Source organism: Populus trichocarpa, chromosome 5 (genome assembly GCF_000002775.5).
Source record: "Populus trichocarpa isolate Nisqually-1 chromosome 5, P.trichocarpa_v4.1, whole genome shotgun sequence".
Classification (NCBI taxonomy): domain Eukaryota; kingdom Viridiplantae; phylum Streptophyta; class Magnoliopsida; order Malpighiales; family Salicaceae; genus Populus; species Populus trichocarpa.
The window spans coordinates 8,256,343-8,277,290 of NC_037289.2; the positions used below are offsets into that span (position 1 = coordinate 8,256,343).

At 32.5% G+C, this 20,948-nt stretch overlaps 1 protein-coding gene across 1 annotated transcript; it reads right to left on the reverse strand.

Moving 5' to 3' along the window:
- Window positions 1–11,860: 11,860 nt before the first annotated feature.
- Window positions 11,861–16,512, reverse strand: LOC18099191 (naringenin,2-oxoglutarate 3-dioxygenase). The gene is made up of 3 exons (XM_006383041.3): window positions 16,043–16,512; window positions 12,597–13,025; window positions 11,861–12,473 (listed from the first exon to the last, which is right to left on the reverse strand). Exons 1-3 carry the CDS (start codon window positions 16,400–16,402, stop codon window positions 12,171–12,173), a joined length of 1,092 nt encoding a protein of 363 aa, XP_006383103.2. The 5' UTR covers window positions 16,403–16,512; the 3' UTR covers window positions 11,861–12,170.
- Between the last annotated feature and the right edge of the window lie 4,436 nt (window positions 16,513–20,948).

Below are 20,948 nucleotides of genomic sequence, written 5' to 3' on the forward strand. Positions count from 1 at the left end.
GTAACAACAATGAAACTTCTCCCTGAATGAGGCCAAGGGCATCCTTGGAGTCAGAGTTACATATAATCTTTCTATATCCATGACTCAGGCAACAGTTTGACCGTGTTTAATAGCTAGCAGTTCCGGGAAAAGTTTTGAATTGATACCGGCAAAACCCGTGATTCCCACCAACCAAGATCCGTCCATATTTATGATTAGAACACCAAATCCCACCCTCCCCTGGTTTACCTATACAGCTGCCTTCAATGTCTAGTTTCACACAGCCATCATCTGGACATCACCATGCTATTGTTTTTTTTATTATTATTAACATGGATGTCTGAGCTAGCTTGCGTGTACCTCGACTAAACTAGTAACCTCTACAAAACAAACCTGAAACCTGACCAGTTGAGTCATACCTCTCAAGGTTGCCAAGCTATTATTACTATTATGGGTAGTGAATGTAGCAATAGATTTTGAGCCGTGAAAATAATTATTTTTAAGTTATTAATTGTTCTTATTATATTTGTTATAATTTTAAAACAATATATCTTCAGGATGTATTAAAGTCCTAAACTTATAGTCAATAATTTTTATAATTTTATATAGCAAAGTCTTAAACTCATGAATAACAATTTCTATAAGTTTATTAAAAAATTCTATTTTAAAACTCTTTCGTATCAATGTGTCTATAAAATTTAAAAATACATATTTTCAATATATATATATATATATATATAAACACAACTATTTACCCTAATATATCTGTTCCTCCATAGCCACCGAAGTCCGGCCAAAAATAAATATGGCCTGTCAGTTGAAGCGAATTTGTTAATCCAATGGACAACGTCCGAACTCCAGAACCCAACAACAATGGTAAAATCAAGAGTGTCTCAGATTGTTCTAGCAAGGAGACAGTCCCTTAAACAATGCAACATATCTTCCACTGCATAATTGCATCAACAGCAAGAAGAGTTCGACACCACCCTTCGTTGTAACCTAGGTAAATTCGTAGGAAGATAGTTATGAAAGATCAGCCAAATTAGCATTTTGATCTTGGCTCTCGGATTCCACGACCAAGTCCATCGTGTATCAACACTTAGAGTTTTTAGTTAATATGATACAGATATATTTTAAAGTATTTTTTATTTAGAAATATATTGAAATAATATTTTTTGTTTTAAAAAAATTATTTTTGATATCAATATATTTTAAAATATTAAAAAATTATTTAAAATAATATAAAAAATTATTTAAAAAAACATTTTTAAAACATAAAATAAATTTCCTAGTAATTCCCGAACGTGGAAAGCAACCACAAATAAGCTGATTTTGGACTGTATAGCACAGAAGTGTTCCCTGCGCATGCATATCATACAATCATCTAGTCTTGAGTCTAACGAAATAGGAAAGGCCAAAATCTGAAGTTTTAGGGTTTCTGGAATAAGAGTAGCTAGTTCAATGAAACTTTTTTTCATGATATATTTGATATATTAACTTTAAAAACTTTTGATCAAGTGATTTGCCATCTAAAAAAATCAAAAAATAAATAATGTTCAGCTTTTAAGCGGGAGGAATTGCTTCCAATCAATCCATATTTTAGGGTTTGTTTGGTTATGTTGTGTTTGCCAATGAAACACCCCTTTTATTTTAAGTCCAAATAGACATTACAGGGCCAAATAAAGCCTTAATTAATAGGAGTTATAATTAACTTTTCTATACAACTATAATTTAGAACAAACAAAGTCTTCGACAAGAAAATTTTCAGCTTAATTGCTGCTAGTCGCCAACGTCAGAATTTTACTTGTCAACTGATGGAGTTTTTTATATATATAAAATAATAATTTTAAAAAACCATAATAAATTTCTTTTTATTATTTAATTTTAAATACAAGTTACACAAGGAGTCGAACTGAAAGATTGTTTTCACAAGACTCTTGAAATGTTTAAAACTATAAAAGTGAAGTTGAAAATCAATTTTACAAAAAGATATAGATAATAAGAAGCAATAAAGGTAAAGAATATAACAATACATCTTTTGGTGAATTTTATTTCTAAAATGGCAACATCCACAAAACTACTACTACTTATTCACTTCAACAAAATAGCATGGTTGAATATAAAATATAAATTTTTTAAAAAATAAATGTCATGTTAATAAGTTTGGGAGCTCCTTCAAAATAGCATTGACAAATTCTATTATCAATAACATCTAATAGTTTGGCATTCTTTCAATCTCATTGTATCAAGAAAATTCTTGATAAATTTTCTAAAAGTGATAATAATATTGTCAAAACATGAATAAATATAAGTGTATATTTGCTTAAAAATAAAGGTGAAAAGATCCTTTGATTAAATATCATCAAATTATCAAAAGCTTAATGTATATTATCAATTGTACTGAGTTAACATGCTAAGTAGATTTACCCATAATCCATGATTTGGATTATTAGAAAGTTGTAAATATGATACTCAAATATTTAAGATACACTTTAGAGTATGAGCTACACTATATTAACTACTCGGTATTACTTGAGGGTTATAATGATGTGAATTGGAAATTTGACATCAATTATTCAAACTCCACTAGTAAATATGTTTTCAAGCTCGGTAAAACAATTGTGTTTTGGAAATCCTTTAAGCATTGCAAGATGCATAATAAAATTATAGTTTATTGCTCTTGATAAAGTTAGAGATGAAGCTAAGGCCATGTTTGTTTCCCGGAATTCACTTTCCGGGAAATCACTTTCCAAACTTTCCTGTGTTTGTTTGCCATTAGAAAAGTTGGTCAACAGAAAACACTTTCCGGTCAACGGAAAACACTTTCCAGTCAACGGAAACACTTTTCGGTCAACGAAAACACTTTTCGGTCAACGGAAAACACTTTCCAGTCAAAGAAAAATTTGGTTTGATTTTCAGGAAAGTGTTTTCCCTTTTAGCTGTGTTTGTTTTCCGGAAAGTGGTTTCCGGGAAACCACTTTCTAAACTTTCCTGTGTTTGTTTGCCATTAGAAAAGTTGGTCAACGGAAAACACTTTCCAGTCAAAGGAAAATTTGGCTTGGTTTTTAGGAAAGTGTTTTCCTGGAAAATTTGGGCGGAAAACACTTTCCGGAAGTTGTGAAAAATTTAGAAATGTCATTATTTGCTGATTATATCAAATTTGATCCTCAAACTTTTGATTGTTATATATAATTTGTTTTAAATATTTATTTTTCAATTCCATCTCTTAAAATTTAATTTTTATATTAATTTTGGTCCTTATTTTTATAATTGATATTTGCTTTTTCCTTATCATTTTTTTATTGAAATTTTTAATCTATCAAATTTGATCCTCATTCTTTTGATTGTTACTTATTTTATTTGAAATAATTTATGAAATGTTAATTATTATTATTTTAATTTCTTCACCTTTTATTTTTTTTTTTTTAATTTTTTAGATTTGATCTCTATTATTTTGATTATTATTTATTTTATTTGAGATAATTTATGAAATTATATTTTTTTTCAATTTCATTCTCATTCAACCTTTTAATTTGTAAGATTTGTTCCTCATTATTTTAATAAACTTGAGAAAAATAAAACATTAATAAGTTATTTTCCAGCTCATTTTCCATGACATAACCAAACACTGGAAAGTGTTTTCCAACTTATTTTCCATTACACTACCAAACATCGGAAAATACTTTCCTGGAATTCACTTTCCCGGAATTCACTTTCCTCGGAATTCACTTTCCAAAAGGAAACTACTTTCCAGCAAACAAACGGGGCCTAAGTGAATTTAAAATTTCTTAAAAGATATTCCATATTAATCATAGATAATGCTAGAAATATATGTCTATTGCGATAGTCAGTCGGTAAGGTAATTAAAAGAGAACAAAGTAGCATGTATTTAATATCTTGTAAATTACTTATTAACTTTAATGAAATTTTTATTGACATGCTGGTTTATTTATTTTTGTTATGTTGCTTTGAATGCATGTCTATTTTATTCTGTCCGGTTTGCAATTTGTTGTTTGATCTATTCCTTAGATTTATTAATTATTATTAATATGTTTTAATTTAAATAAATTCAGTTTTATTTGTCATTGAAAAAATAAATTAATTTTTTTAAAATTTAAACCTAAACAATTTTAAAAACAGATCTTGAAGTTTAGTTGTTTTAAGAATCTGGTTTAATTAATAATTTATGAATGATTTCATTGAGGTGAATTTTTTTTCTAGCAACTTATTATTGCTGACGCTGCTTCACAGCCACAGGCAATCGCAACGAGCAAGCAGGGATTAGAAATAAACGATCAATAAATAAAACTTGTAAATTTGATGAAATGGTCATAATTAAGACATCTTCAAAAGTCAAATCAAACCGGGGTCAGTCATCGCATATGTCATCTACAAGTACAATTATTGCTTTTCCAGACCTTGACCCCATGCTGATGACAAGGACAGCTAGACACGAACTGTCTCCTGGAAAACCAATTCACTCTTTTTTTATTCGGGTTGTTTTGGTCGGGTAGCGGTTGTGGTTTAATATATTTTTTATTTATAAATATATTAAAATAATTTTTTTTATTTTTTTTAAATTATTTTTAATAATATCAGTATATTAAAAATAATTTTAAAATATAAAAGAATTATTTTAAATAAAAAAATATTTTTTAAAAAAACACGGTAAATCTCCGGATATTGCCTGCCTCGTTTCCAGCCTTGGCATTTGATCTTTTTTATTTGATCCAACCACTTTTGTTTTTTTCTACGAATGAGTAGTAGGTAATTGACTACATGCCTCGTTTCGAGCCTTTGCATTTTATAGGAAAAACGCCGTTTATTATTATTATTATAGCAGTTATTTTTTTACAATATATTTTTGAAAATATATTAAAATAATAACCTTTTATTTTCTAATATTATTTCTTGATATCATCAGTATATCAAAATAGTTTAAAATATATATATAAAAAATAATTTGATTTTTTTTTTCATAGGAACACTCATTATTGAGGAAAAAGGTAATTACTAGCCATGAAATTCAACCAACAACTATTCATTAGATTGTTAATTATTGTTTTTATATAACTAGTCATTGACAAAAAAGCTAAAGTTGAAATTAAAGAGTTTTCAGCAATCTCTCGTTTATTATTGGATTGCTTGGTGGTGACGTATGAAACATGGTCAAATCCACTTTCGTGTTATATTATTGTTGGAATATTGACTCATGTCTTCAACATCCTCCCTCCACTTATAATGAAGAAAAATTACTGTGTGCTTTGAGCTTGTCTAGTCTGGCCTAGCAATTATAAATTAACCATGTAGAAACGAATAAAAACCGTTTATAAAAAAATATCTATCCACCTATGAATATGAAATTTAAAACAAGAAAAAGATGACTTTAAAAAAAAAAAAAGAGCATCACTTGGCCATACTAGTTAAATCAAAATTTAAAACCATGATATTAAACACACAATTTAAAAAGATTTAAGCAACAAACTATTATATTTTTAATCGTGTCGTTGACACTTATGAAGTAGCTATAGGAACTTTATCACAAGCATATTAAAAAAAAAAATTATAACCTTGAGTGGTGTAGCTTAACTGGTCAGGTCTTGAGTTTGTTCTCTATAAATCATCAATTGGAGTCTCATAAACAACATGACCACCAAAGATTTATATAATCGTTAACTTCAAAACTCGTAGGATTAGTTGAAATAGTAACAAACTCACCTGAATATATATACATGAATAATAATAATAAATAATAAAAAGTTGTTCAATCAGTACTATTCCTGTATCTGCAGCCACGAGGACGGATATCTTCCAGCACACGAGGAAAAAAAAGTGCAAAGTTGTGGAAAGAGATGGAACTATATATATATTTCACCAACAACCTTTATGTAACAAACATGTGACCTTAAATATATAATAGTAGGGCAACAAGCCCACGAGTATGAACACTTGTGTAGACAAGGGAAGGGAAGTTGGCATGATAGATTCATCATAGCACATGGAAAAAAAAAAAAAAAAACACTATTTTTTAAGACTCGGCTTGGTGTCCCAAATTCAAACTCGTCGGCTGTTAAATTCAGTCATATTTTTCTAAATATATTTTTATATTGTTTTTATATATTGATTTCAAGAAATAAATTTTAAAAAATATTTTTTATATATAAAAAACAACCGGCACAATCAACAGCACCGAAATTGAAATGAACTTTTAAGAAGTCGACACATTTTTCAATTCTGTTTTTGAAAGCTCACAAGTATGAACGCACATTCTTATCCAACCGCGTGCCGCGGCTATCGTATAAACGTGTAAGCAAATTACAGGTGGACCACTGATGACAATCCTTGTCTGTTAGCCTGTCAAATCAAATTATTACAGGTGTGACTACAGGAACCATTGCAGCTTAAAAAGGAATATAAACTTTTTTCCTTAAAAAACAGTCCCGTTGGGAACATGTGGGATTTATTTTTCCAGAAAGTAAAACATTGGAAGTTGCTATCTCTCTAATCCAACATCCTATAGCATGTACTAGCACTGGCTCCAGCGTTTCGTTGTGTGTTGAATTATTTTTAAATTTTTTAAAAAAATATTAAAGATATAATTTTTTAGATAATATTATTAAATTTAATTAAATATTGTGATAGTAAAATTTATCAACCTAACTCCTTGTCTAACTCGAATTTCGAATTAAACCGCGTGAGAGCTTATCCAAAGTAAATTATTCAATTTAATGGGTCAAAAAATAACTTAGATGACCGGTAAAAACATGACATGACTTTTTTTAAAAAAATTTAAGACAATATTTTTTTATATTAAAACGATGCTAGATTGGATCGATATTGATCATTCTGCGACCTGGATTATGGACTTCAATAGGTTTAATAATTCTATTATTTTTTTAAATTAATTTTGTTTAATTTTATGATAACATTAGATGCTTTCAAAATCGAACGCCAACCCTAAAAAAAATATTTATTTGAGATCGTGATAACTTTGTAGAAAATAGAAAAAAAAAACCATGAATTCAATTTCTCAATCAATCCAATATTGAATGAGTGGAATAAAAAAACAATTAGAAAAATTAAAGGACCAGAAACTAAAAAAAGCATATCAAGTTTGATGGGTAAACCCAACTACACCCATGAATTGGGTAACCCAGGTCAACACGTCAAACCGGGTAATGGACTCCATTGGGATTAATAACTTTTTTTCCCTAAACTATTGTTTATTTAACTATATGATAACAAAAATAAACTATCGCAAATCTAAGCGTCAAACCAATACTGAACTTTTTTTTTAAGATGATGATAACCTCATAGAAAGTAAAATGAAACAAATTATTAAACTCGATTCTCAATCAATTCAATATCAAAGGATGAAATAAAAAAAATTATATAAAAAAAAGAAATCAAACTCGCCATACTCTTCAACAAGCCTATGGACTTTTTAAAATTTAATAACATGTTTTTTATGAAAATATTTTTTTAACCATATGATAAAAAGAAAAATAAACAATCATATAATTAAGTTTAATTAGAAAAAAAATACCCCGCTAAACCCACAAACCAGGACAACCAGAATTACCTCACCAAACTCGCAAACCGGGTCATTATAAGCTATCATAATAGTTGATTACCATATTATACTCTAATATAGAAAATAAAGATACTAATCCATCTTAGAAGTTGATTTAAGCACGTTTTGAATTATGAATAGGAGATCAAATAATATAAAAAAGATAATCTTATATAGGACGCCAGCCTATACACCAATTCTAAATTTGGTTCCTAAAACTAGATTTTTATGCTAGATGGAAGCATGTTGATAATGAAACTTGGTAGGAGCAATTTGTATGGTGTTTTTCTTTTTCTTATTTTTTTTAAATTGAATTTAGTAAGTAATAAGATATCACTAATTATTTTTTATACATTATAAAATTTTCTGACTTATTACACTTATAATTACACATGAAAATCTCAAAACACCATACACAATATAGTTGTTGTGATAACATACAAATTAATTTAAGAGATTATTGATGAAAAATAAGCTTAATAAATAATAAAACAGTGATTTATCTTGTATTGTTCCATGTTAAAAAAAGAGCTTAATGTATGAAAAAAATTGAATCTGGAGTTCTTGAAACAGCTGGTCATTTTAATCATGATTGATTTGATCTATTTTACTGAAAAGTTTATTATATAATTCTATATATTGTATTTTGTCATGGTCAAATATCGAAAAATAATTTATTTTTTTGAAATTTATTTTCTTAAAATTTATTTTTTTAAAAAAAAATTACTTTCCAACAAACAAACAGGACTAAGTTAATTTTATATATGAAAAAGGTTTCCTATCCAGTGTATTATTTTGAAGACTTGCATGAAGTTTCCCCTTGGTGTCAATATATTAATAGGGCAAAATTAACTTTTGTGGAGGGGTTGCACTCCCAATTGACATCACATGAAAGGAAAACGAAATTATGGAAGAAAATCAAACACTGACCGAGTCCATAAAAGACTTAAGACTAGCCAGTTGCATAAACTAAGACTTTTTTTTTTTTTCCCAAACGAAAGCGATTTCATCCAATAATACTTCGCTAGCATTCTCTGAAAATTCAGCATCAGTGACTCCTTTGACGACCTGGTCAGACAATAGCTAAGAATATAAAAGACGGACTCGTAGGTATTTTAATTTACCCAAAACAGCCGTGGTAAAAAAAATAAACATTATACACTACCAGTAGATTTTTTTAATTGAGAAAATTAGACGTTACGGTTTGTATTATCAATAACCCATTGAAATGTTTAAAAATAAATACTAATAATTAACAATTTAATTACATGTCAACGATAATTAATGATGATTACAATGCTTGCTTGTTTAACTTACCTGTAATATACAAGGGATTGGATTCCTGTGTACCCTGAAGTATATTCCAGGTGATTGAAAAAATCAATATCTGATTGTTTTGTTAATGTATTTTAAAACACTGAAGTATAGTTCCCCTCGAGTCAAGCTACACAGGGGAGATAGTACGTAAGAGCCGAGCGAAGCAGGTTGAATCGAACTGGAGATAGTGGCTTTGTCAGGATGTCTGCCACTTGATCTTTGCTGGAAACAAATGTAACTTTTAAGTGTTTTAGCTGCAACCCTTTCTCTTACAGAATAAAAATTAAGTTCAACATGTTTTTTTTCTTGTTTTTATTAACGCGGGTGTTCGAGTTAGCTTGCGTGCATCTTGATTAATTCCACGAGCCATGAAATTAACGACCATGTAAGTTTCCAGTGGCTTTGAGGTTTGTGGGACTCGAACTGGTAACTTCTAGAAAGTAAACTTAGAGTTTGACCAGTTGAGCTACACCTTTCAAGTTTAAGTTCAACATGTTTAATTCTAGAATATAACACAGGATTAAGACATTAACATAAAAAAAAAATGTAGTAACAACATCAAAATTATATAATAACGGTTTCATTTGTAAATTAAAAACTCGTGAATAAGACATAACTAGTTGAGAAAAAAAACAATATGAGATGAAATTTAACAATAAAATTTGTTTTTTTTTCCTTGTTTAGTTATATATATAAAACAATCAAGCATAAAAAATCTTACCATGAAAGCTGATTTCAGTTTAGTAGTTATGCTATTATATAAATTCAGAATAAAACTAAATTCGATTTGGCAATGAATAAGAGCCCTAACACTAACCTTTGATTTTTTTAAAAAGAATTCTACAAGATTATTTTTTTAAATAGTTTTTATGATATGTTTCATTTTCAGTTTTGTATACATTGTTTTTTACAGGGTTTTCTTTTCCATCTAATATAGTTCTTAGTTTTTACCTTTTATAAAAATTGACTAACAACACAACTTTTCTGAACCATCTTTTTCATGATCACCTTAACATCCAATGAGACACATCGAATGTAGATAAAAAAAATTAATACATCCGATACTATATAGAGTTTATTATTGTAAAAACAAATACATTTGAATTTAAAAATGTTTCTTTATAATTATCAATTCTAATTTAATTTCTTCATTAAAAAAATATATTTAAACATTTTGATTTTGATTTTTTCACGTTTGATTTTTATATAATTTTATGAATGGGTTTTACCTTTTCATAAAAAATAAATATATTATGATTATTTTTAATAACCTTGTCAAAATTGTCAAAAAAATAAAGGTAAAAAACGAATGAATGCATATGTACGTTATAAGAATTAGAAAATGCATTATAAATATTACTTTAAGAGAGATGATCAAAATATAAAAAAAAAAGATATATGGAAAAAAAGTGGAAATTAATCATAATATATATTTCTTTCCTTTTTTCTGGCCGCACCAACTCTATTTCCTTAACGAAGATAAATGTTAGAGAATAATATAAATCATATTCCAGGATCTCACCCAAAAGCTTAAGTTATTAGGTTGAGATGGTTCTTTGACATGGTATCAGAGCCTTGATGACCAAACGGTCACGAGTTCGAATCTCACCATTCCCATTTATTTGATAAAAATTAAGCATAAAGTGATGTTAGTTTGTACAAGTTTCAAACTCAAAAGACTTTCACTTGAAGGAGGTATTAGAGAATAATATAAATCATATTTTGGGACCTCACCTAAAAGTTTAAGTTATTAAATTGAAATTGTTTTTTTTGACAACAAATATATTTCCATAAAAACTCTTTCAATATAGTAAAAGAGAAATTAAAAAAAAATTCCCATGACCACCATCAAACCCAAAATTATGTTCGCTGATTGCACAGCAAGGACAGAGAACTCATGTTATCCCTTGTCGCAAAGTAGAAAAAATATAGATAAACAAGTAAAACTAAAAAGAAGAGAAAATCGGAAGGGTGCCATCCAGCGAACCCATGGCTAGTCATTAAAAGAAAAGGTCAGCATATTATTTGGTGATTTGATTATTTTTTTTATTAATTTTGAAATTTATATGTGCAAAATCTTAATGTATAACAAGAGTTGTGTTCACTCAATCATGATGTAATTACAAAATAAAATCTCAAAAATGATTTTTTTGGGGTAAAAAGCATCTCCAATATCAGGTTTTTTTTTCTTATTTAAAAACACTATTGTTGCTGGAGCATCTCTCATTCACGTTAACTCTTTTTTTTGTTTTATTTGAATCAGCCAGCATTGCAGCGTGAGTTATCGATCTAGTGCTGTCTAGGAGGCGGCTGAAATTTCATTTTACTAGTTTTGTGCACTTTTCTGTGAGGACGTTTTGGGAGACTGCTTATTGTCCTAGGCCTCGGGCCTTCTTAGTGTATATTATTGGACCTAATTTTTTTTTATGTTGGACTGTCTGATATTATTTTTATTCAAGTAAAATTAAATTTTATCCGTTGAAAAATATAATTTAATTGGTTATATCTTGCATTTACTCCTTTGAAATCATCAATTCAAGTATTATAAATCTCAAAATCACTGAAAAATTACATGGTTGTTAACTTCAGGACCTCGAGGAATTAGTCAAGATGTTTATAAACTGACCCTGACATCCACGATTAAAAAAAAAAATTAGATTTCGTCCTCTCTGTTTTGGGTTCTGTGGCTGCTTCTCATTCAAATAAGCCATAGATTTCATGAAATACAATAAAAGAAGAAAAAAATAGAATGATGCATTAAGATTTAAAGCTGCTTCAAATTGCAAGAGCAGTAACTTAGAGATATCGTTTCTTTGGCTCATATTTTTGCAGCATGAATTGTGCTATGGGCAGCTGGTTAGCATAGGACTGAAGCCTGCATCTTTCCGATAGATTCACTGTTAAAGTTGGCAAATATTAATATTCTCTTTTGGTTCATCCTCAATGGGAATAGACTTGTGAATTTGAAATTTGGAAACTATAGATTCGATCTCTATCAAACATGGTCCGTCTGAGATTTTATTGAATGAAGAATGTAAAACGACTATTTTCATAATTCCATGATACAGCTAAAAGCTCTGAAAGATATTTTAGAACAAAAGAACCCTGGCCCTGGGCAACAAATTAAAGACTTCCAAGGTGGCGGAGAAATTATTTTTTAACTATAAGAAGCAAGGTTTACTCTTAGATAACCCACAGACTCAACACATTTTCACCATCAAACTAAACAGACACCAAGAAAAACATGATCAGACAGAGTAAACGACGGCCAGCACATAAAGACTTGACAACAATGACATTTTCAAGCAAGGATCTCCTCAATGGGCTTAGTTTCTAATTTGGCCGTCTCCAAATCTGTCAGCTGCTGCTCCTCAGCCAACTTCTTTTTCTTGGCTATCTCAATGACCTTGCTCATCTTCCTCCTATACATCTCAGCAAATGTTATTGGCTCGTCTAGCACCGACTTCTCGCCCTCTCTAATCTTGAGAGGGTATACTGTAGCATCTTGTGCTGGGTTCTGGAATGTGGCTATGGACAACCTGCTAGAGTTTGAGTTCACCACAGCTTGGTGGTCTGCGTTCCTGAATCTTCCATTGCTAAGATACTGCCTCACAAACATACCATTTAGTTTTAGTACAATTAATTACGGGTAGTAGTGCTGGTATTTAACCCAGCTCAACATTCACGTCAATTTCATTAACAAGAAATATTTTAGTTTCATACTCACATGACCATGGTCTCCGAGATTGACCACAAAAGCACCTTCAACAGGTTGAACGGTGATCCAAGTCTTTCCGTTATCTCTAGTGGCCTGAAGACCACCAACGGTGTCCTGGAGCAAGAGGGTGATGGTGCCGGGATCAGTATGGCGTTTGAGTCCAAGTGTAAGTTCTGGTTGTGGACATTTTGGATAGAAATTGACCACCACCTTTTGGTCCATGTCAACACAAGCCTTAGTTAAGGCCTCTGTTTCTAATCCCATAGCCTCTGATAAGACCCCAATAAGCTTGCAAGCAAGTTCCATTAGCTTCTTACTGTATTCCTCGGTCACTGCTTTCCATGCCTGTGGCTTGTCAGGCCACCTTGAATAGTCTCTGGTGCGAATTGGGTACGAGAAGAAGGTCACTATTTCACGCCAGTCTTGAACTGCCTCTCCCTGTTTTATAAGATCATAAATCAGGATATTGATTTGATATTAGTCCTGTCTACTATCTTCAAAGCACTTAGAAGACATAATATACTAAAAGATTCATGTGCCTGTTTATATAGATACAAAACATCGTGTTTTAAAGCAGTATATTGACAGTTCAGCTCTTGACACAAATTGACAGTTCAGCTCTTGACACAAAAAGATACAAGGGCAGTAGAGGAGGGGTGAGGTTAATTTTTCACTGGGGTGCATTTGACATTGAAAAGATAGTTGAGGAGAAAATGGTCAACACAAGTTTTGGTGGGACTGCAGACCATGGGAGCGGGCACCTGGCGCTAGCGCTACCCATGCAAGGACAATTGGTGCTTGGGTTGCCTGGCCCTTGCGTGGGGCAGACCTGAGCGCCACATGGTGCTTGGGTCTTGGTAAAAGGGTCGATTGACTATGGCAGCCCCAACGCCACGTGGTGCTAAGGCAGCCCAATCGTCAGGTTTTCGTTTCTCATTGTTATTATAATATTATTACTTATAATAAAAATACTAATATTTATACCACAACTGAAAATATTTTTAGTATTCATATTATTAATTATAAATAAAATAATAATATTTATAGCACAAATAATACTATTTTTTATATGAATATTTTAAATTTTAATAAAAGTAATAATACTTTTAACGCAAATACTATTCATTATAATAAAATAATAATATTTGTAACACCAATTATACTATTTTTAATAGTAATACTTTTAATTATAAGAAAAATTAAAATATTTATAACACAAATTATACTATTTTTACTATTAATACTTTAAATTATAATAAAAATAGTTATAACACAAATAATACTATTTTTGATATTAATACTTTTAATTATAATAAAAATTAAAATATTTAAAATCCTTTATCAAGACCCGTTAGAATTGGGTCACGCAAGACCCATTGAGCTTGGGTGCTAATGCCGGACCCAAGACAATGAGTCCTACTTCAAACCCAAGCGGCAGGTGCACCACATTGAGCGGGCGCGGGGTGGCTCACCCTAAGCGACCGCCATCGCCATGAGGCGCTCAGGTATGTATGTGGGCGTGCGCTGCTTGGTTCACCCCAAGCACCCCTAAGCGCCACCCAACGCTCGAGTTTGCGTGCCAGGGATGCGCTTGAGCAGGGCCACCCAAGCGCCAGGCGTGCGCTTGCTATTGTTATTATATTATGATTACTTATAATAAAAATACTAATATTTATACGACAAATGATAATATTTTTAGTATTCATATTATTAATTATAAATAAAATAATAATATTTATAGCACAAATAATAATATTTTTTATATGAATATTTTAAATTTTAATAAAAATAATAATATTTTTAACGCAAATACTATTCATTATAATAAAATAATAATATTTGTAACACCAACTATACTATTTTTAAGAGTAATACTTTTAATTATAATAAAAATTAAAATATTTAAAATCCTTCATCAAGACTCATTAGAATTGGGTCACGCAAGACCCATTGAGATAGGGATATGACGCCGGACCCAAGACAATCGGGTCCTTTCTCAGACCCAAGATAATCAAGCCCTTTGCCGTGATCCAATCACGCTGTCTCTCCCCAAGCCACCCCCATCGCCACGTGGCGCTCGGGTATGTACGTGGGGCGGACGCGGCCTGACTCACCCAAGCGCCATAAGGCGCTCGGGTCAGATTGCTAGGGAAGGGTCGACTAGTGCCACGTGGCGCTAGGGCAGACCAAGCGCCAGTTGTCCGCTTCCCATTGTTATTATAATATTATTACTTATAATAAAAATAGTATCATTTGTGTTATAATTGTTTTTATTTTTATTATGATTAAAAGTATTAATATAAAAAATAGTATTATTTTTGTTATTTTTATTTTTATTTTTATTATGATTAAAATTATTAATATTAAAAATAATATTATTTGTGTTATAATTATTTTTATTATAATTAAAAGTCTGGACGCGTCCACGCCCAATCCGAAGTTGGGTCTGGACACAGCCATGCCCAACCCCAAATTAGGGCTTGACACGTCAACGCTTAACCCCAAGTTGGGTTTGACGCGTCCACTCCCATCCCCAAGTTGGGCGTGGACGCTTCCACGCCCAAACCCCAAGTTGGGGCTGGACGTGTCCATGCCCAACCCCAAGTTAGGAAGCGTCCACGCCCACCCCCAAGTTGGGCTAGACGCGTCCGCGCTCAATCACATGTGTGTTACTATAATAATGTGTGTTATAAATATTATTTTTTCTCTTATAATTCAAAGTATTTATATAAAAAATATTATTATTTGTATTATAACTCAAAATATTAATATAAAAAATATTATTATTTATGTTGTAATCATCCTAATTACAAGGCATTGTACTTTTAATTTACTCACTCTATCTCATTAAAAAAAAAAAAAACCAATATAAATAGTGATGTGACCACTCAAAAATAAAAGTCTTAGATCCACCATGGGTGCTGACAGTCAGTTAAATTACAACTATTCCCTTGTTGACCTTGTAGTCTTAAGGTATAATTTCGTCTCCATGTAAGAACAGAATACACATTCATATTGCGGGGAAGAGGAATTCCTGAACCAAAATAGTGGCTTTCTTGATCTTGCGTAATCAAGAAATGATTTACTAGCAAAACTGGATATATTAGGTATTGCTCTTCAGTCAATTCTGTCGTGCCATGCCTAATAATTTATGGTTTAGTTTTTTCAGTTTCTAAGAATCCGAAACCAAACTGAATTAATTTTTCTTTTAGTTTCTAATCAAGATTATATAATAAAAAGAACTCAAAAAAATTGTTTAATTATTTCACACAAGTTTTTTTGAATATTTTAAATAATTTGATTGACTTGCTTGCTACTTGTTGCCTTGGCATGGTATCTTTTTTTAGTTGGAAACATGTATTTTTCATTTGGAAAAAGATCACTCCGATAGGGAATTTAACAGTAAAGGTCTGTAATGGTTAAATTTAGAAAACAAAACGTAAAAGAAGATATACCTGTAAATGGCTGGAGACAATGAAGCCACCCTTTTTGCCACCAGACATATCAAACCGAAGCTTCTCTTCCGGTGGCAAAGCAAAAAACTCTTTAGCAAGAGTTGTCATTTCAGACACCAGCTTAGCATCAACCCCATGATCAACAATTTGAAAAACTCCCCATTCCTCACATGCCTCCACGATCTTGTTGCATATTTCAGCTCTCTTTTCACCACCATCATCAATCCCAGCTATTGAAATGACAGGGATTTCATTGCTGAATTGGTTATATGCCACTTTCGGACGTTCATCTTCGTCCCGAACAAAGCTTGCTTGGAGGGTTTTCTCTTCTGCCAGAGCTGTGAGGGTAGAAGGGCCCATCGTTTTCGGCTTGATTTTGGTTCGAAGACTTGAGTGCTTGAAGTGGTTGTGTTTTTCTCCGAGCTCTTATAAAAGCAAAAAATCGGGATGCAATGCCGGTATTTGACTACCCTGGTTAGAGAGTGCCTATGTTGCGTGTGTATATAACTACATATAATAGGGGATGCTGGTATGTGCAACTACCTCTCCTAGGTCCTTAGCTTGTGAGGGAGCGAGGTTGTTCATAGTTACCAAACTTTTAATTTTTCGTTTTCTTTAGCGTGTGGTAGTTAATTTTTCGTTTTCAAGATTAAGTACTTATTACTGCCTACACACGGATAGGAAAACTTTTCATATATAATTAACTTAGAGTAATAAAATTTGGGTTTGCATAGCCATGACAAAAAAAAAAAAAAAAGAAGAAAGAGCAAAAGATATAGCAAATGGATTTGCTTGAATGAAAATGAATGTCTGGGAGTGTGGTAATGATTGTTTTTTAAAATATTTTTTTTTCCAAAAATACATCAAAATTATATATATATATATATTTTTTAAAAAATTAGTTTTTTAAACACAAAATAATAATACAATAATGAAGGTATAATTTTTATTTATGTATTTGGATTTTATTCCGTTTCTTTTTAAACTATATAGACTTACATAATAAACTTTTTCCGTAAAATAGAAAACCTCACTCCGACAGTCAAGATTAAGGAAGAGCCATGGAGCATTGAACATGGTTGGTTGGGGTATTTTGATTATAATCGGAGCAATAGTTGCTTGCTATTTCCATACTTGTATTCGATCATTAGGATTTTTACTAGGTATAATTGGTTTCGATTGTGTTTGGTTACGTGGTAGCTTCCATGTTTAGGTGCCACCACAATTTTAATGTATTTGGTTAGATGCAAACCACATATTTTGTTTCATGGGACCCATAAAAACCTGCGTTGCAACCGCAGGCGTAGCAAAAGCAACTGTGGCTTGCTTTTGCTGTGGCCGCTGTTGAGAAAACATTGCTAAAAGTTTATTTGTTTCTCCAAAATCCAAATTAGCCCTCGTCTCATCTATCTTTCCATGTCCACTGTGCTTCCCTCTGATGAAGATTAAATGTAGACAATGTATTGATGGAATGAGTATATTATTTTCCCACACAGATTACAAATAATTGAGAGCTGTATATATACATAGAATTAGAAAAACTATTTTAGGAAAGCTAGCTATAATTGTGGCTGTGAAGATTGTAACCGTTGTGAGCCTTGATTCTGGGCTAGTCTTCTGTGATTTGATTTGAGGTACAATCTGTGGAATGATCTGAGGCAGGATACATGGAATGATCCTTAATACGCCTCCGCAAGATAGGGCTGCCATCAGCAAGGCCAATCTTGGTTATGAGTCGTTCAGTTTGTTGGGTGGACAGGGGCTTGGTGAGGAGGTCAGCAAGCTGATCGTGGCTGTGTACATGATGAACCTTTAGCATGCCTTTCTGAGCCATATCCCGGACAAAGTGTAGGTCGATTGAATGTGCTTCATCCGAGAGTGTTGAATGGGATTGAGACTGAGTTGGGTATCACCCAGGTTGTCACAAAGCAATATTGGAGGCGAAGTGAGAGATAGGCCGAGTTCCTGAAATAGGGACAATAGCCAGATGGTTTCAGAGGCTGTATTTGCAAGGGCTCTATATTCCGCTTCGGTGGATGATCTTGCAACAACCCGCTATTTGTTTTAGCTCCAGGATATTAGGTTGGAGCCAAGAAAGCAAATACAGGCAGATGTTGAGCTGCGATCATCATAGTTGCCGGCCCAATCAGCATCTGTGTAAGTCATGAGGTTCGAGCGTGAATTTTTTCGAATGTGGATACCATGATAAATGGTATGCTTCAAATAGCGTAGAAGTCTCTTTGCCTCTGTCCAGTGTGTAGCAGTGGGTTTATGCATGAATTGTGACAGTTTGTTAACCACAAATGATATGTCAGGACGTGTAAGAGAGAGGTACTAAAAGCCACCAATGACACGCCTGAATTACAATCTTAGTTACGAATCGTAAACAAAATAATAATACAATATTGAAGGTATAATTTTTATTTATGTATTTTCGGCAAAAATAGAAAACCTCACTCCCACAGTCAAGATTAAGGAAGAGCTATGGAGCATTGAACATGGTTGGCTGGGGTATTTTGATTATAAACGGAGCAATAGTTGCTCGTTATTTCAGGGAATGGGATCATATGTGGTTCTATGTCCATACTTGTATTCGATTTTTACTAGGTATAACTGGTTTCATCTGCGGACTTGTCCTTGAAAATCGTCTTGGTGCTGATGTGTTTACCCACAAGGGTCTTGGGGTCTTCCTTGTTCTTGGATGCCTTCAGGTCAGGAAAATCTCAGCACATAATTACTGGATCGATCATATAATTCAATTGATATGAATTGTTAAATTCCAAATTTATACCTTTTATTTGTTAGCAAAGGAAAAATCTCTCTCTCTCTCTGATTGTGACCTGTATTTTAGTATTCTAGCATGTTGGCCCACGCTCCACAGCGGGTCAATAACAATTTTTTTTTAAATGTAAAATAAATAAAGAGTATAGAGAATCTTTTAAGTGTCTTGGGTCTGACGGCCAAACAAGACCCAATGTTGATGGTTCCTACTTGGGGCAAAACCCAACGCTGATGGGTCTAAGTGCCAGCAGGACACATTGTTATTGGGTGTTGCTGAGGCCGGACCCAAAGCTATCGGGTCATGCTGGGCAGCTGGACCCAAAGCTATTGGGTGTTGCTTAGGACAAGACCCAACACTATTGGGTCCTGCTATCAGGTTCGACTGCGTAGCCAGACCCAATATCTTTGGGTGTGGCTGGGGAGCCAGACCTAATATCATTGGATCTGGCGGAAGAGGTAGACCCAGTAAACTTGGGTCTGGTTGTGGAGCCAGAATGGGTTCGACTAAGGCCAGGCCCAAAGCTATTGGGTCTTGCTATGCAGCTGGACCCAAAGCTATTTTGGGTCGTGTTGAGGGCATGACCCAACACTATTGGATCTTGCTGGGCAGCCGAAACCAAAGCTATGGGGTCCTGCTTGACAGCTAGATCCAAAGCTATTGGGTCTTGCTGGAGGCAGAACCCAACTCTAATAGGTTCCGTTAGGGGCAAGACCAACTTTGATAGGTCCATGAGTTTGGTTGCGGAGCCACACCTAATAGCAGGACCCAACACTGATGGGTCCTGTTAGGCAACCCGGACCTAAAGCTATTTTGGGTCCTGCTGTGGGCAGGATCCAAAGCTATAAGGTCCTGCTGGGCAGCTGAACCTAAAGCTATTGGGTACTGCTAGGAGTAGGACCCATCGCTATTAGAACCTTTTGGAAGCAATTTGGGTGTGGATTTTAAGCCAAACCCAACAGCTTTTGACACAAAAAAACAGAAAAGACAACGCCTCCTAACAATAATTTTTTGACTAAACACAACAAAGACAACGCCCCCCCACAGGTGCTACAGTGTCGTCCACAGTGCAAACACTTTATGGTTACAATGTTGTCTATATTGCAATGAGTTTGTATCCACAGTAAATATACAATATTTTTGTGACGCGTTTTAATATAGTATATAATATATTAGGTGATGGCATTTTTGGGTCGACTAGATAACTCGTTAAAAGTAAGAAAGTATTGGAATTGGTATCGCAATAGTATGGGGAGGATTTTGATTATATTTGTAGTAGCAAATGTCTTTTATGGAATCCATTTAGTTGAAAAGGGACGTGAATGGAATGGAGGCTACGGAGTTGTTCTTGCTATCTTGTTTGTAATTGCTCTTATTTTAGAGGTAAGAATGTGGATGAGAAAATTAATTTCTTACACGGATAGGAAAATGAATGAATGCATATGTTAGTTTTAAGAATTTGAAAATGCATTATAAATATTATTTTAGAGAGATGATCAATTTTTTTTAAAAAAAAAGATATAGAAGAAAAATGGAAATTACTGAGAAAATAAAGTATATCATCTTTCCTTTTTTTTTCTGGCCTCAATAACCCTATTTCTTTAATAAAGACAAATATATTTCCATAAAAACTTTATCAATATTGGATCACTTGTAAAAGAGAAATTAAACATATACTCTCATAGCCACCATCAAACCCAATATTAAATTTGTTGATTGCACAGTAAGGAGAGGCTGAAGGACTGGTAATTCTAGGTTTGAACAAGTGGAATACTACAAAACAAGTTTTTTTTTATGGGATTTGGAAATTCTTTGATGCCTAAATTTGTTTAATTTGGAGATAGAATTCTTATAAGACTGTGTCTGTATTTTCTTGTTGCAGAGATAAACTAGAGGAAGAAGATGAAATCCTTTATTTTAGAGTTGAAAATTACTTATATAACCGTGAATCCATGTACATAGATATGTTTATACAAGGATAAGTGATTAATATACTTGTCACTTATATATTTGCATTACTTAGAAAGAATGGTCTAAATTGACAATAGGCATTGCAAAAATCATCTTTTTTTTTAATTAACGTGGGTGTTCGGACCAGCTTGCGTGCACCTCGACTAATCTCACGAG